Below are 16,969 nucleotides of genomic sequence, written 5' to 3'. Positions count from 1 at the left end.
ACCACTAAAAACATTTTGCCCAGGAAGGGACCTGCAAAATCTACATGGATCCTGGACCAAGGTTTGGATGTCCATGACAACAGACTCAGCGGCGATTCTGCTGGTGCTTTGCTGAGCTGCATGCAAGTGTTGCACTGATGCACTCATGCTTCCAGCTCAGAATCAATTCCTGGCCACCATACATGGGACCTGGTGATGGCCTTCATCATTACTATACCTGGATGTGTGCTGTGTAACTCACGCATGAACTTCTCCCTCCCTTTCTTGGGCATTACAATGCGATTGTTCCATAATATGCAATCTGCTTGAATAGACAGTTCGTGCAGCAAAGGTTCACCAGACTGATTCCCGGGATGGCAGGACTGACATATGAAGAAAGAGTGGATCGACTAGGCTTATATTCACTGGAATTTAGAAGAATGAGAGGGGATCTCATAGAAACATATAAAATTCTGACAGGATTGGACAGGTTAGATGCAGGAAGAATGTTCCCGATATTGGGGAAGTCCAGAACCAGGGGTCACAGTCTAAGGATAAGGGGAAAGCCATTTAGGACCGAGATGAGGAGAAACTTCGTCACTCAGAGAATTGTGAACCTGTGGAATTCTCTACCACAGAAAGTTATTGAGGCCAGTTCGTTAGATATATTCAAAAGGGAGTTAGATGTGGCCCTTACGGCTAAAGGAATCAAGGGGTATGGAGAGAAAGCAGGAATGGAGTACTGAAATTTCATGATCAGCCATGATCATATGGAATGGTGGTGCAGGCTCAAAAGGCCGAATGGCCTACTCCTGCACCTATTTTCTATGTTTCTATGTCCTTGAGACGAATGTACAGTTTGGCCTCTTCACACATTTGCTTAGATATGGCAGACCAATCCCCTTTGAGGATGCAACCCTTTACCACCGATAAAATAGGGTCCTGCTAGTCCAGGTCTTAACTTGTTGAGCTGTGACAGAGGTTCCTTCACTCTCAAAAGTATCCATGATTAACATTAGATCTGCCAGTTGTGGCGTTTCCACCTCCGATGTGGGCAATGGCAACCAGCTCAAAGCATCGACACATTTCTCTGTGCCAGGTCTGTGGCGAATGACATATTCGTAGGCAGATAATGTCAGCGCCCACCTTTGGATGCGGGATGAAGCGTTGGTATTGATATCTTTGCTCTCGGAAAACAATGAAATGAGCGGCTTGTGATCAGTCTCTAATTCGAACCTCAGACCGAACAGGTATTGATGCATCTTCTTAACACCGTACATACACACTAAAGGTTTTTCTACCATGCTGTAGGCTCTTTCCGCTTTAGACAAGTTGAAGTTTCCCCGACTCACTGGCTTGTTGGAGTACGCAATCAATTCCATATGACGATGCGTCACAGGCCAAAACTAAATGTTTACATGGGTCATATTGTACCAGCAGCTTATTCGAGCAAAGCAGATTGGTGGCTGTCTTGAAAGCTCTGCCTTGCGATGCGCCCCACACCCAGGTGTCTCCTTTTCTCAATAGCATGTGCAGTGGTTCTAGTAAGATGCTCAATTTAGGTCGGAAGTTAGCTAAGTATTTGAGTAGACCCAGGAACGAAGGCAGCTCCATCACATTCTGCGGTTTGGGTGCATTCTTGATGGCCTTGGTTTTCACGTCCATAGGTCTGATGCCATCAGCGGCGATTTTCCTCCCGAGGAATTCGACCTCCGGTGCCATGAAGACGCACTTCAAGCGCTTCAGTCTGAGTCCCACTCTGTCCAATCGCAGTAGAACCTCTTCCAGGTTGTTCAGATGTTCCTTGGAGTCACGACTGGTGATCAGGATGTCATCTTGGAACACGACGGTTCTGGGAACGGACTTCAGTAGACTTTCCATATTCCTCTGGAATATTGCTGCAGCCGAGCGAATTCCAAAAGGGCACCTGTGGTAAATAAACAGTCCTTTGTGCGTGTTAATGCACGTAAGTCTCTTCGACGTCTCGACCAACTCCTGTTTCATATAGGCCGGCGTTAAGTCCAGTTTTGTGAATGACTTCCCTCCGGCTAGCGTTGCAAACAAGTCATCAGCCTTTCGTTACGGGTACTGATCTTGTTTCTAAACACTGTTGATCGTAGCCTTGTAGTCTCCACAGATTCTGACCGTGCCATCACTTTTCAGCACAGGAACAGTGGGGCTGGCCCATTCATTAAATTCAACCTGTGATATGGTCCCTTCATGCTGGAGTCTGCCCAGTTCAATTTCGACCTTCTCCCTCATCATATATGGCACTGCCCAAACTTTATGATGGACGGGTCTTGCATCTGAGTCCACGTGGATCTGCACCTTGGCTCCTGTGAAGTTGCCGATATCCGGTTCGAACAGCGAGGGGAACTTGGTCAATACTTGGGCACGTGTATCTTCCTCCGATGACAACGCCTTTGTCATTCCAGTCGCATCTGATTTTTTTCCAACCAGCTCCTGCCGAGCAGCGTTGGGCCATTGCCTGGAACAATCCAAAGCGGTAACTCGGTGAACCGCACCGTTATATGACACATTAATTTGTGCACTGCCAATCACCTTTAGCAGTTCTTTGGTGCACGTGCGCAACTTGGCGTTAACAGGGTTTAGCCTGGGCCTCACAGTCTTAGTATCCCACAGCTTATACAATGCCCTCTCATTCATGATCGATTAACTCACCCCCATATCCAGTTCCATCGATACTAGTATTCCGTTAAACTTCACGTTAATCAAAATTGGTTTACTCTTGGTTATGAAGGAGTACAGTCCATACACTTCCTCCTCTGGCATCTCTGATTGCATATTCAGATCCGCGCTAGTCTGACTCTCATCCTCCTCGTGGTGTGTCGGAGCTCGCTTGCTCATCTGCGGACACTTGCGCTGGAGATGCCCCACTCCCAGACAGCCTTTGCAATTATATTGCTTAAATCGGCACTGCTGGTGCCGATGATTTCCCCCACAACGCCAACACGGAGAAGTCGGATACATTCCCGCTGGCAAACCTTGGGCAGTCACAGATTTCACGAACGCAGCCGGATAGGCCCTGCCATGTGCCGCTCTGCCGAACGGCGAATCAATCGCATTTACAGTACTTGCCGAGGTTCGGTTCTTCACCGCTATTTGCTTTAGACTCCTGTCCGTCATCATACATGATTGAGCGATCTGGATGGCCCTTTTTAAATCCAACTCCTCCACTGCCAGAGGTTTGCGCAGGATCACCTCGTGGTTGATCCCAATAACAAAGAAGTCCCGCAGCATGTCTGCCAACACCGTCCCGAACTTGCTCGGTCCCGCTAGACGTCTCAGGTCGGCAACGAATTCCGCCGCGCTCTGGCCCTCCGATCGAACGGGTGTATAAAACCTGTATCTCGAGATGGTGATGCCGTCGTCTGGCTTGAGGTGCTCCCGTACCAATGTACACAATACCTCGTACATTTTCTCTGTTGGATCACTAGGCATGAGTGGATTCTTTATCAGACCGTAGATCTTTGAACCGCACACAGTGAGGAACACAGCCCAGCGCCGATCTGCATCGTTGACCCCCTTCATTTTGTTGGCCACGAAGTACTGGTTCAAACAGCTCACAAAGTCTGCCCAATCTTCTCCCTCCACGAATCGTTCTAAAAATCCAATCGTGCTCATTTTGCAAACAAAAGTTCTTGTATTCTCGTCGCCAAATGTTATGTATGCACTAAAGGTTCAAACTGACTACTGTTTAATTAAGCAAGTACAACCGTTGCTCTGCTTTATTCAGGCCCAAAGTGCCTAACTCTCAAAATGGCTGGCCTTTTATACATGCTGCTCAGTGGCCTCTAACAATAACGCCATCTGATGGCTACAAACAGAATGTACCTACATGACAGTTCTCCTGGCCAGCCTCCCATCCTCCATGCATTGTAAAACTCTGCTGACTGTATCCTATCCTGCTTCAAGTCATGCTCACACCTCACCCTTATCCTTGCTGACCTATATTGGCTCACTGTCCCCCAACATCTCACATTTAAAATTCTCATTGTTGCGTTTAAATCCCTTTATGGCCTTACCTTTCCCTATCCGTTTAACCTCCTCCAGCCCTATTACTCCTGGCTGAACTCCGCATTCTTCTGACACTGACCTTTTGTGCATCCCATCCTCCATTTTTCTCACCATTGGTTGTCGTGCTTTCAGTTGTCTCAATCCCATAATCTGGAATTCCCTCACTGAAACCCTCCACCACTTCCCTCCCTTCCTTAAAACCTAGTTCTTTCACCAAGCCTTTGGTCACTCCTACTAATATCTTTTTTGCCTTGGTATCTATTTTTATCTGATTACACCTCTATGGAGTACCTTGGTATGTTTTTCTGCATTAAAGGCACTATATAATGCAAGTGGAATGAGCCCTTAACCTAGTGGTAGTATTCCAACTCCACTCCAGGCAACTGGAGACTAGATATGGGGGCCGAAATTGCCCCATTCCAAAGGCATGTCAGGCCTCCCGAAAGATTTTTCTCCCGGGGCTGGCGCCGGAAATCACCCGGCTGGAATTGCCCCCGGGACAGCTTTGTGCCACGCCCCGTAGTTTCCGCCCCGGGCTGCGGCGCACACAGCGATGATATCATCGGCGTCCATGCTGATCCCTTATTGCCCCACGGGGGAAATTGCCCTAAAAGAGCAAGGTTGGCGGGGGCGATTCCACCAAAAGCTTTGTGGGTCGCAAAGCTGTAGTGGCTGGTGTTCCCTATACGCCCTTAAAGGGAGGGCCTTGAGCCGCGGTCACTATTTTTTGTCCGGCTGAAACCCTCCCTGATGGCCCAGTGGACCGAAGTTTAAAGATCGCGCAGGCTCTCCCCTTTAATTGAAGGGGAGATCCATGGTGACGCGGCGCCATGATGACGTTATCGCGGTAGGACTTCGCACCACCCCCAACTTCCTCCCCTCTAGTGGCGTCACCGCCGCATATCCGCCCCCATTAAGAGCGACTTCCGCATCCGAGTGAAAAAAAAACAAAGAGCGGAATTTCGCTCAAGAGGCTACCTCGACCACCACGCACGGCACTCTTTGCATTTGCATGTGGTTTATAAAATGCAGTTATGCTTTGGATAAGTTTAGATGTGATGCATTTAAAGGGAAGCAACAAGTACATGAGGCGGGAAGGATTAGAAGGATATGTTGATGAGGTTAGATGAAGAAGGATGGGAGGAGGCTTATGTGGAGCATAACACCGGCATAGACCTGTTGGGCTGAATGGCCTGCTTCTATGCGATAAATACTATGTAATTTTTTAGGTACAAGAAAAGCTTAATCAGTATGGTTCTTTGAATACATTTTCTATAACTTAGTGCTATTGTCATCCAATAGTTGCAGTTGTAAAGAAAGCAATCAGCCTTTTATCTAAGTTGTTTTTAGAGCTGGATTCATGAGTTTAGTTCTTGGGTGCTTATTACCAGTTGGAATTAGTATAAATACTTCATACAAGGTTTACTTAACAGGAATGACTGGATAACAGGTGCATTTGACTTTTATAATCTATATTATCGTCAAAAATCTCTATTGTAACAGTATTTACATTATTCATGATATATTTTTGATAATTTTTTGTGCTCAGTAAGGTTGGGAATGACAGTGCCAAGGAACTGAACACAGTTTTGTACTTTTGGCACTTGCTGGTGAAGTCAACTACCCACAGGTTATTCATTGCATGGAATGGACAATGTAAAAAGCTTATTCTACTCTGCTATAAGAATAACCAGAAAGTACAGTTGATGGTACCAGTGAACGAATGTTTAACATGTTAGTATGAAATTCTCTAAACCACTGTATTAATTGGAGATTTATCCCATTTATTTTAAATGGTTAATGCCCCCTCTAAAATAACGGATAAAGAAATATCATACATATAAACATTAGTCTGTGTTATTATTAACAATACTTTCTAGGCTAATATGTCTACATAAAAAATAGGAGCAGGTGTAGGCCATACGGCCCCTCGAGCCTGCTCCGCCATTTAATACAATCATGGCTGATCCGATCGTGCACTCGTCCACTTCCCTGCCCGCTTCCCACAATCCCTTATTCTCTTAACGGTTAAGAAACTGTCTATCTCTGTGTTAAGTGTATTCAATGTTCCAGCTTCCACAGCTCTCTGAGGCAGCGAATTCCACAGATTTACAACCCTCAGAGAAGAAATTCCTCCTCATCTCATTTTTAAATGGGCGGCCCCTTATTCTAAGATTATGCTCCTTAGTTCTAGTCTCCCCCATCAGTGGAAACATCCTCTCTGCATCCACCTTGTCAAGCCCCTTCATATTCTCATACATTTCGATAAGATCACCTCTCAATCTTCTGAATTCTAATGAGTAGAGGCCTAACCTAGTCAATCTTTCCTCATAAGTCAACCCCCTCATCTCCGGAATCAACCTCGTGAACCTTCTCTGAACTGCCTCCAAAGCAAGTATATACTTTCGTAAATATGGAAACCAAAACTGCATGCAGTATTCCAGGTGTGGCCTCACCAATACCCTGTATATCTGTAGCAAGACTTCCCTGCTTTTATACTCCATCCCTTTTGCAATAAAGGCCAAGATTCCATTGGCTTTCCTGATCACTTGCTGTACCTACAAACTATCCTTTTGTGTTTTATGCACAAGTACCCTCAGGTCCTGCTGTACTGCAGCACTTTGCAATCTTTCTCCATTTAAATAATAACTTGCTCTTTGATTTTTTTTCTGCCAAAGTTACCAACATTATACTCCATCTGCCAAATTTTTGCCAACTCACTTAGTCTGTCTGTGTCCTTTTGCAGATTTTTTGTGTCCTCCTCACACATTGCTTTTCTTCCTTGTATCGTCAGCAAACTTGGCTACGTTACACTCAGTCCCTTCTTCCAAGTCTTTAATATAGATTATAAATAGTTGGGGTCCCAGCACTGATCCCTGCGGCACCCCACTAGTTACTGATTGCCAACCCGAGAATGAACCATTTATCCCGACACTCTGTTTTCTGTTCATAGAAACATAGAAAATAGGTGCAGGAGTAGGCCATTTGGCCTTTCGAGCGTATACCACCATTTAATATGATCATGGCTGATCATTTTTGCAACTTGAGTACTCCATTCCTGCTTTCTCTCCATACCTCTTGATCCCTATAGCCGTAAGGGCCACATGTAACTCCCTTTTGAATATATCTAACGAACTGGCCTCAACAACTTTCTGTGGTAGAGAATGTCTCAGGTTCACAATTCTCTGAGTGAAGAAGTTTCTCCTCATCTCGGTCCTAAATGGCTTACCCCTTATCCGTAGACTGTGACCCCTGGTTCTGGACTTCCCCAACATCGGGAACATTCTTCCTGTATCTAACCTGTCCAATCCCGTCAGAATTTTATGTTTCTATGAGATCCCCTCTCATTCTTCTAAATTCCAGTGAATATAAGCCTAGTCAATCCAATCTTCATATGTCCTGCCATCCCGGGAAACAGTCTGGTGAACCTTCGACGCACTCCCTCAATAGCAAGAATGTCCTTCCTCAGATTAGACCAAAACTGTACACAGTATTCAAGGTGTGGCCTCACCAAGGCCCTCTACAACTGCAGTAAGACCTCCCTGCTCCTATACGCAAAACCTCTCGCTATGAAGGCCAACATGCCATTTGCCGCCTTCACCGCCTGCTGTACCTGCATGCCAACTTTCAATGACTGATGTACCATGACACCCAGGTCTCGTTGCACCTTCCCTTTTCCTAATCTGTCACCATTCAGATAATATTCTGCCTTCCTGTTTTTGCCACCAAAGTGGATAACCTCACATTTATCCCACATTATACTGCATCTGCATTTGCCCACTCACCTATCCTGTCCAAGTCACCCTGCAGCCTCTTAACATCCTCCTCACAGCTCACATTGTCACCCAGCTTAGTGTCATCTGCAAACTTGGAGATATTACATTCAATTCCTTTGTCTAAATCATTAATGTATATTGTAAATAGCTGGGGTCCCAGCACTGAACCTTGCGGTACCCCATTAGTCACTGCCTGCCATTCTGAAAAGGACCCGTTTATTCCCACTCTTTGCTTCCTGTCTGCCAACCAGTTCTTTATTCACGTCAATACATTACCCCCAATACCATGTGCTTTAATTTTGCACATTAATCTCTTGTGTGGGACCTTGTCAAAAGCCTTTTGAAAGTCCAAATACACCACATCCACTGGTTCTCCCTTGTGCACTCTACTAGTTATATCCTCAAAAAATTCTCGAAGATTTGTCAAGCATGATTTCCCTTTCATAAATCCATGCTTTCCAATGTCACTGCTTTCCAAATGCGCTGCTATTACATCTTTAATAATTAATTCAAACATTTTCCCCACTATCGATGTCAGGCTAACTGGTCTATAATTCCCTGTTTTCTTTCCCTCCTTTTTTAAAAAGTGGGGTTACATTAGCTACCCTCCAATCCATTGGAACTGATCCAGAGCCTATAGAATGTTGGAAAATGACCACCAATGCATCCACTATTTCTAGGGCCACTTCCTTAAGTACTCTGGGATGCAGACTATCAGGCCCTGGGGATTTATTGGCCTTCAGTCCCTTCAATTTCCCCAACACTGACTAATAAGGATTTCCTTCAGTTCCTCCTTCTCACTAGACCCTCGGTTCCCTAGTATTTCTGGAAGGTTTTTTGTGTCTTCCTTAGTGAAGATAAAATCAAAGTATTTGTTCAACTGGTCTGCCATTTCTTTGTTCCCCATTATAAATTCACTCTGACTCTGATTGCAAGGGACCTACATTTGTCTTCACTAATCTTTTTCTCTTCACATCTATAGAAGCTTTTGCAGTCAGTTTTTATGTTCCCTGCAAGCTTACTCTCATACTCTATTTGTCCTCCTCTGCTGAACTCTAAATTTCTCCCAATCCTCAGGTTTGCTGCTTTTTCTGGCCAATTTATATGCCTCTTCCTTGGATTTAACACTATCCCTAATTTCCCTTGTTAGCCACGGTTGAACCACCTTCCCCGTTTTATTTTTACGCTTCATTAGCCAATCCCTTATCCATGCTAATATATTACCCCCAATCCCATGAACTTTTAACTTGTACAGTAACCTTTTATGTGGCACCTTGTCAAATACCTTCTGGAAGTCAAAATACACCACATCCACTGGTTCCTCTTTATCCACCCTGTTCATTATATCCTCAAAGAATTCCAGCAAATTTGTCAAACATGACTTCCCCTTCATAAATCCATGCTGACTCTGTCTGACCGAATTATGCTTTTCCAAATGTCCTGCTACTGCTTCTTTAATAATGAAAAATTGCAAAGTGCCACAGTACACCGGGAACTGGGGGTCAGTCAGTCATAGGCAGCCCCTCGAAATCGAGGAAGACTTGCTTTCACTCTAAAAATGAGTTCTTAGATGACATGAATAGTCCAATATGGGAATTACAGTCTGTGTCACAGGTGGGACAGTCGTTAAAGGAAAGGGTGGGTGGGATTGGTTTGTCGCACACTCCTTCCGCTGTCTGTGCTTGGTTTTTGCCTGATATCGCCGAGAGCATGCAGTCGAGACTTTTAAGATTACAACATCATAGCGATACAAATGCTTTGAACATTAATGTGCTAAGTTTTGCACGTGTACTGATTTTCTTGCAATTCAGTTGAAAAAATATATACAGAACAAGGTTACAGAACTCAAACTGGATTAGTACAACCAAACCATGATGTGAAAAGCACAAAATGAAATATAACTCAGTAAAAATAATCTCTGATGGACATCATCATCATAGGCAGTCCCTTGCACAAAAGGATAGTATGCAGATACAGCAAGTGATCAGGAAGGCCAATGGTATCTTGGCCTTTATTGCAAAGGGGATGGAGTATAAAAGCAGGGTAGTCTTGCTACAGCTATATAAGATATTGGTCAGGCCACACCTGGAATACCGCGCACAGTTTTGGTTTCCATATTTACAAAAGGATATACTTGCTTTGGAGGCAGTTCAGAGAAGGTTCACTAGGTTGATTCTGGGGATGAGAGGGTTGACTTATGAGGAAAGGTTGATTAGGTTGGGCCTCTACTCATTGGAATTCAGAAGAATGAGGATGATCTTATCGAAACGTATAAGATTATGAGGGGGCTTGACAAGGTGGATGCAGAGAGGATGTTTCCACTCAGAGGGTTGTAAATCTGTGGAATTTGCTGCCTCAGAGAGCTGTGGAAGCTGGGACATTGAATAAATTTAAGACAGAAATAGACAGTTTCTTAAACGATAAGGGGATAAGGGGTTATGGGGAGCGGGCGGGGAAGTGGAGCTGAGTCCATGATCAGATCAGCCATGATCTTATTGAATGGGGGAGCAGGGTCAAGGGGTCATACGCCTGTTCCTATTTCTTATGTTCTTATGTTCTTATTTTCCCAATGACAGTTGTTAGGCTAGCTGGTCTATAGTTTCTTGTTTTTTGTCTGCCTCCTTTTTTAAATAGGGGTGATACATTTGCAGTTTTCCAATCTGCTGGGACCTCCCCAGAATCCAGGGAATTTTGGTAAATTGCAACCAGTGCATCCATTATCCCTGCCGCTACTTCTCTTAAGCCCCAAGGATGCTAGCCATCAGGTTCAGGGGATTTATCTGCCTTTAGTCCCATTATCTGACTGAGTACCACCTCCTTAGTGATTGTGATTGTGTTAAGTTCCTCCCTCCCTATAACACGTTGACTATCCATTGTTGGGATATTGTGAGTGTCCTCTACCGTAAAGACTGATACAAAATATTTGTTCAGAGTTTCTGCCATCTCCATGTTCCCCATTACTAATTCCCCGGTCTCGTCCTCTAAGGGACCAACATTTACATTAACCACTCTTTTCCTTTTTATATACCTACAGAAACTCTTGCCATCTGTTTTTATATTTCGTGTTAGTTTATTTTCATAGTCTATCTTCCCTTTCTTAATCATTTTTTTGGTCATTCTCTGCTGGCTTTTAAAAGCTTCCCAAGCTTCTGTCCTCCCACTAGTTTTGGCCACTTTGTATGCCCTTGTTTTTAATTAGATACCGTCCTTTATTTCTTTAGTTAGCCACAGATGGCTATCTTTTCTCTTGCACCCTTTCCTCCTCACTGGAATATATTTTTCTTGAGAGTTGTGAAATATCTCCTTAAACGTATACCACTGTTCATCAGCCGTCCTACACTTTAATCTATTGTCCCAATCCACTTTAGCCAATTGTGTCCTCTTACGTTCATCGTCTCCTTTATTTAAGCTTAGTACGCTGGTTAGAGATCCAACTTTCTCACCCTCCATCTGAATTTGAAATTCAATCATGCTATGATCACTCATTTCAAGGGGATCCTTTACTAGGAGATCGTTTATTAATCCTGTCTCATTACACAGGACCAGATCTAAGATAGCCTGCCCCCTGGTTGGTTCAGTTACATACTGCTCAAGGAACCCATCCTTATGCACTCTATGAACTCTTCCTCAAGGCTACCCTGAGCAATTTGATTTGCCTCTAACTCCATTGTTAGGAAAATGTCCCATGATACCATGTTACAATTTTATTTCTTTCCCAGTCCTTGTTATCTTTGAATGACACAACCAGTTTACATTTTTTAATGGGCAGTTGTAGGTCTTGGACTTCTGCTTACTAGGAACTGAGTTGAGACTGGCTGAGTGAAAACAATCACTGAATAACATTACCCATCAATCATGTCTATTATGAAACTCTGTGCCAGCCTTAACAGCATCCCAAAAATTATAGGGGAACCTTCTTGGGTCTGCGCCCAGGCTCACAGGATTTCCTGGGTGCAGTGAATATTGGAAAACCATTTTGTCAGGAAAAGTGAATGGATTAATTTGCAGGCGTGCACTGTGATCTGTCCGATTTTCCAATATCCACCAACCCAAGTGATGCAGTGTGGCTGGGCACAGACCCATGAATTTTACTGCAGATGGCCCACACAACTTAAGGATGAGGGTATTCAGCTTTTTCCTCTCAGAAAAATGGGGTGCACTGAAACTTACTTTTAATTTAGAAGAGGTTTCTGCAATATTTACTAAGTTTCTAAAAGTCACTTGTAATTCAATAGAAGAAAGTATCCTACATAGCTTGAGGATGTGATGTATTATCTGTCAATTTTTTCCAACTTTCTTACGTATAAGTTCGAGATAAAGGTGCTTAACTGTTTAGTCATAAATGGATGCAACAACTTAAAAAATAGATAAACAAAACCAACTTGATCCATTGTCAGTTGAATGATCTACTTTATTTGTGCACTTGGCCTAACATCTGTTTGTGCCCTTCTGCCTAATAATTTTGCAGCTTTGCAATTTTAGTTCACATCAGTCATGAAGGTGAATAATACACATTACATTTTTGAATATGTTTGATATACTTTAAAATTAGAAAATAGAATGTATTTTCATTCTTAACTGTACAACTCCATTCTTTATCTTTCTACTAAGCATTGTGAACTGATAATGATATTAGCAAAATTATTCATAGTACGACAGAAAATTTATAAAAAGTAATGTGTCAAATGAAACAACATCTTGTTCTGTAAGATTTTCCATCCTTAAAGGAACAATGGAGTGGCAATTGATTACGGTCTGTTTTTGGGACCATAACCAGCAGTGTTCCGACAGTGTGCATGACAACTGGGAGACCTGAGACCATCCCATAATTAGTCCTCGAGTCTCATTAACAATTTTTTGCATACCACAGGCAGCTTGTGCATTTTTCATTGTTGATTATTGGGCCACTCTCAGTGGCCTTTATCACTTTAGATAAATGAATACAACTAAAGGAGAAGATTGCTAAAATAAATACCTGCAAATAATTTTGAGGTTGATACAAGATGTGAATGTAGTGTTTTTAAACAACTTTTTTTTATACCCAATTTCTGTCATACAGAAGGCTTTATTGATACTATATTTAACCAACATAGCAGAGTTCCAAACAGATTATCAAGTGATATTTGCAGTTCATTTCAAATTTGTAGAACTATAGAACAGCTGCAAATATGGTGCCCAAGTTTCGGGCCGTGCCTAGAACGGCGCAGCCCCGACCTGGACGCCCGTTTTTCGTGCCCAAAAGTGTGTCAAAAAAATACCTTCAGATTCTCCGGCTCCCTGCAGGTCCTTTGGAGCTTGGTGCGGCGCAGCACGAGCTGTGGGGAGTGGAGCCAGGTCCCTGCGCTGAAATCAGTGCCGGGACCTCTGCACAGGCGCGTTACAGTGGGCGCGCATGTGTAGTAGCTCCAGGCACCCAAAACTGTGTGGGAGGGGCCCGAAGCACGCCGCCCCTAGCCCTGGCCGAATGGGCTCGCTGGGGCGGCGAAGATCAGGTTGCACCTCCCTCGTCCAGCTCCTGCTCTGGCTCCAGCTTCCTCCCCTGTTCAGCTGGCTCTCTCAACCCCCCCAGCTCCTGCTCTGCTGCCCACTCCCCCCCCCCCAGCTCCCGCTCCGACCCTCCCCCCCCGCCAGCTCCTGCTCCGCTCCCCCGCCAGCTCCTGCTCCGCTCCCCCCCCCAGCTCCTGCTCCGCTCCCCCCCAGCTCCCGCTCCGCTCCCCCCCAGCACCCGCTCCGACCCCCACCCCTCTGCTCCCGCTCTGAACCCCCCACCCCCAGCTCCCGCTCCGACCCCATACCCAGCTCCCGCTCCGACCCCCCCTCCAGCTCCCGCTCCGCTCCCCCCCCCAAAGTCTTGGGCCCGGCTTCTTCACGTCGGCCGGGCCCGTTCAGACTCCTCCCTCTCCTCTCCCCCTCCCTCCCCTCTCCCCCTCCCTCCCCTCTCCCCCTCCCTCCCTCCTTCCCTCTCCTCCCCCCCTCCTCCTCCTCCCCCCCCCTCCCCTCGCTGTCAGAAACACGTAGACACTGACAGACAGAGAGTGAGAGAGAGAGAGACACTGACAGAGACAGAGAGAGACACACTCGGGGGGGCCCCGTCCCCGCACGCTGTTGGAGGGCTCCTGGTGCTGCAGTCGGTGAATAGAAAATTATTATTTTTTTTAAATTTTAAAACATTTTTATTAATTTTTTTTGATTGATTTATTAGTTGATTTATTGATGTATTTATCATTTATTATTGATGATGGCTCTTTATTTTTAAAACTGAAGTGTTTAATGTTTATACCCTTCCCCGCCCCACCCCCTTCCCCCCGCCTGATTTGTAACCTACGCCTGATTTTCTAAGTGTAGGCAAGGTTTTTCTGAGCGTACAAAAATCTACACTTACTCCATTCTAAGTTAGTTTGGAGTAAGTTTTCACTGCCCAAACTTTCAAAACGGGCATAAGTGGCCAGACACGCCCCCTTTTGAAAAGAAAATCTGTTCCAAACTGAAACTGTTCTAACTGACTAGAACTGGAGCAAACTAAATGCCGAGAATTGCAATTTCTAAGAAACTCCATTCTAAACCAGTTGCTCCAAAAAAACAAGAGCAACTCAGGCCGAAACTTGGCCCCATTGTCACTGTATACTGCAAATATAGCTAACTGTCTAACTACATTTAATATTAGAGAAAATCCCATCATTTAGTGCATGGCACAAAGTAAAGGGGTAATATGCTTTACCATTTTAGAGCACATATTCCAATTTTGGATGAGAAATGTGATGTGTATTATTCACCTTTAATTATTTTGCTAATAAGCTACATGCAAAAGTTTATATTTTGTGCTGTATAATTCTTACATTTAATTCCTTCAAGTTTAATCTTTAGCGTATAATTTTTTTGTTATCATTTAACATAACACACATTATTATAAGGTTTAGAACATAGGTTTACAGAAAGCAGCCAAACTACAAAGTTCCAGGATGATTAGAAAGAAGCTATTGTTCTGAAAAAGGAGGAATCTGTTTGGTCTATTCACATAGATGATGAGGTAACCGTGGGGAAGTTCTATGCCACCTTCCTGATACAGGACTACTTTAGGAAATTCAAGCGACGCAAGGAACAAGGCTTGGTAGGAAAGCAACCTACAAAGAACACTACAGTTGCTCTACAGGTGAGATTCATTTGATAAGTTGTAAGGTATGTTTTTAAAAGTGCTTGTAAAGTGATTGATTAAAGGGCATACACAATCTGCACAATTATAGCATTGGATTTTAATCATCAAGGCCTTTAAATTATGCTATGTGATAGTAGTGTATGTACTCTATGGGCCCAAAATTGGCCGACATACCGCATACTGCCCAAAATCGCAAAATTGATGACTTACCACCGACGTACCACCGACCCTGTTGACCACCCTGGAAAAGGTGCTTTTAAGTCGATCTTCAGTCGGCGTCATGAATCTTCACCTGTGAAATTTTTTTTATCCGTCGCCGCCTGCCAGTTTCTTCCACCACCCCCCCCAGTCTCTACCCCCCCCCCACAGCGAATTGTTTTTCCCCCCACAGCGATCTGATCCCTCCCCCCACAGCGATCTGTTTTTCCCTCCCCACAGCAATCTCCTCCCCCCCAATAGCGATCTCCCCCCCGGTACCGATCTCCCACTCCCCCCACCCCCCCGCCAAAGTAGCGATCCCCCCCCCACAGCGATCTCCTCCACCCCCAATAGCGATCTCCCCCGCCCCACCCGCCCAAGTAGCGATCCCCCCCCCACACAGTGATCACCCCCCCCCCCCAGCAAGTAGCGATCTCTCCCCCCCGCCAAGTAGCGATCTCTCCCCCCCCCAAACAGCGATCTCTCCCCCCCGCAAGTAGCGATCTCTCCCCCCCGCAAGTAGCGATCTCTCCCCCCCGCAAGTAGCGATCTCTCCCCCCCGCCAAGCAGCGATCTCTCCCACCCCCAAGCAGTGATCTCTCTTTCCCCCCCCCAAGTAGCGATCCCCCCCAAGTATCGATCTCCTCCCCCCTCCCAATAGTGATCTCCCCCCCCACCCAAGTAGCGATCTCCCCCCCCCCACAAGTAGCAATCTCCCCACCCCCCACCGATAGCGATCTTCCCCCCCCCCCAAGTAGCGATCCCCCCCCAAGTATCGATCTCCTCCCCCCCAATAGTGATCTCCCCCCCCCCCCAAGTAACGATCTCCCCACCTCCCACACAGCGATCGCCCCCTCCCCCAACAGCGATCTCCGCACCCCCCCCCCCCCCTGCAAGTAGCAATCTCTCCCCCACCCCCTCCCAATTAACGATCTCACCCTCAGGTAGCGATCTCACCCCCAAGAAGTGATCCCTCCCCCCCAAGTAGCGATCGCCCCCCCCAAGTAGCGGTCTCTTCCCCCCCCCCGAGTAGTGATCTCCCCTACCCCCCCCAATTAACGATCTCTCCCCCCCATTAGCGATCTCTTCCCCCCAAAATTAGCGATCACTCCCCCCCAATTTGCGATCTCTTCCCCTCCCCAATTAGCGATCTCTCCCTCCCAATTAGCGATCTCATCCCCCCCCCCCAATTAGCAATCTCTTCTCCCCCCCTCAATTAGCGATCCCCCCCCCCAAGTAGCGATCTCTCTTCCCCCCCCCAAAGTAGCGATCTCCCCCCCCCCCCAAGTAGCGATCTCTCTTCCCCCCCCCCTCAAAGTAGCGATCTCCCCCCCCCCAGTAGCGATCTCTCTTCCCCCCCCCCCCCCCCAAATAGCGATCTCCCCCCCACAATTAACGATCTCATCCCCAGGTTGTGATCACTCCCCAAGAAATTATTTCTCTCCCCCCCCCCCCACACCAAGAAGTGATCTCCCCACCCCCCCTCACCCCGCGCAGCGATCTCTCCGCCCCCCCCCCGCCCAAGCAGCGATCTCCCCCACAAATAGCAATCTTCCCCCCTGCCCCTCCCCCCAAGTAGTGATCTCAACCCAAATAGCGATCTCCTCCCTAAGAAGCGACACCCCCATCCCTCCTCCCCACATACCTGCACAGCACTCTCACACCGGCAGTCTCTGGCGATTCTTGTCTGTGTCTCTCGGGGGGCGGAGCTTCACAGCAGCATGCACGTGCGCAGAACTCAGGACCTGGAGATTCCTGAGTGAAAAGGACTCACCGCCCGCACACCGCCAGCTGCACTCCGCTCGGCATACCGCCGAGAAAAAAC

General features: G+C 46.1%; 1 protein-coding gene across 1 annotated transcript in view; it reads left to right on the top strand.

The window, feature by feature from the left end:
* The window catches only part of cacna1db (calcium channel, voltage-dependent, L type, alpha 1D subunit, b), a 760,213-nt gene that overhangs the window by 640,908 nt on the left and 102,336 nt on the right, over positions 1 to 16,969 (top strand). The window contains exon 39 of the mRNA XM_070894765.1: positions 14,813 to 14,943. Within this exon, the coding sequence (XP_070750866.1) occupies positions 14,813 to 14,943 (131 nt within the window). The remainder of the gene's footprint in view (positions 1 to 14,812; positions 14,944 to 16,969) is intronic.

The sequence above is a fragment of the Pristiophorus japonicus genome, chromosome 12 (genome assembly GCF_044704955.1).
Source record: "Pristiophorus japonicus isolate sPriJap1 chromosome 12, sPriJap1.hap1, whole genome shotgun sequence".
In the NCBI taxonomy this organism is placed as follows: domain Eukaryota; kingdom Metazoa; phylum Chordata; class Chondrichthyes; family Pristiophoridae; genus Pristiophorus; species Pristiophorus japonicus.
This window is presented reverse-complemented; position numbering and strand designations above follow the sequence as displayed.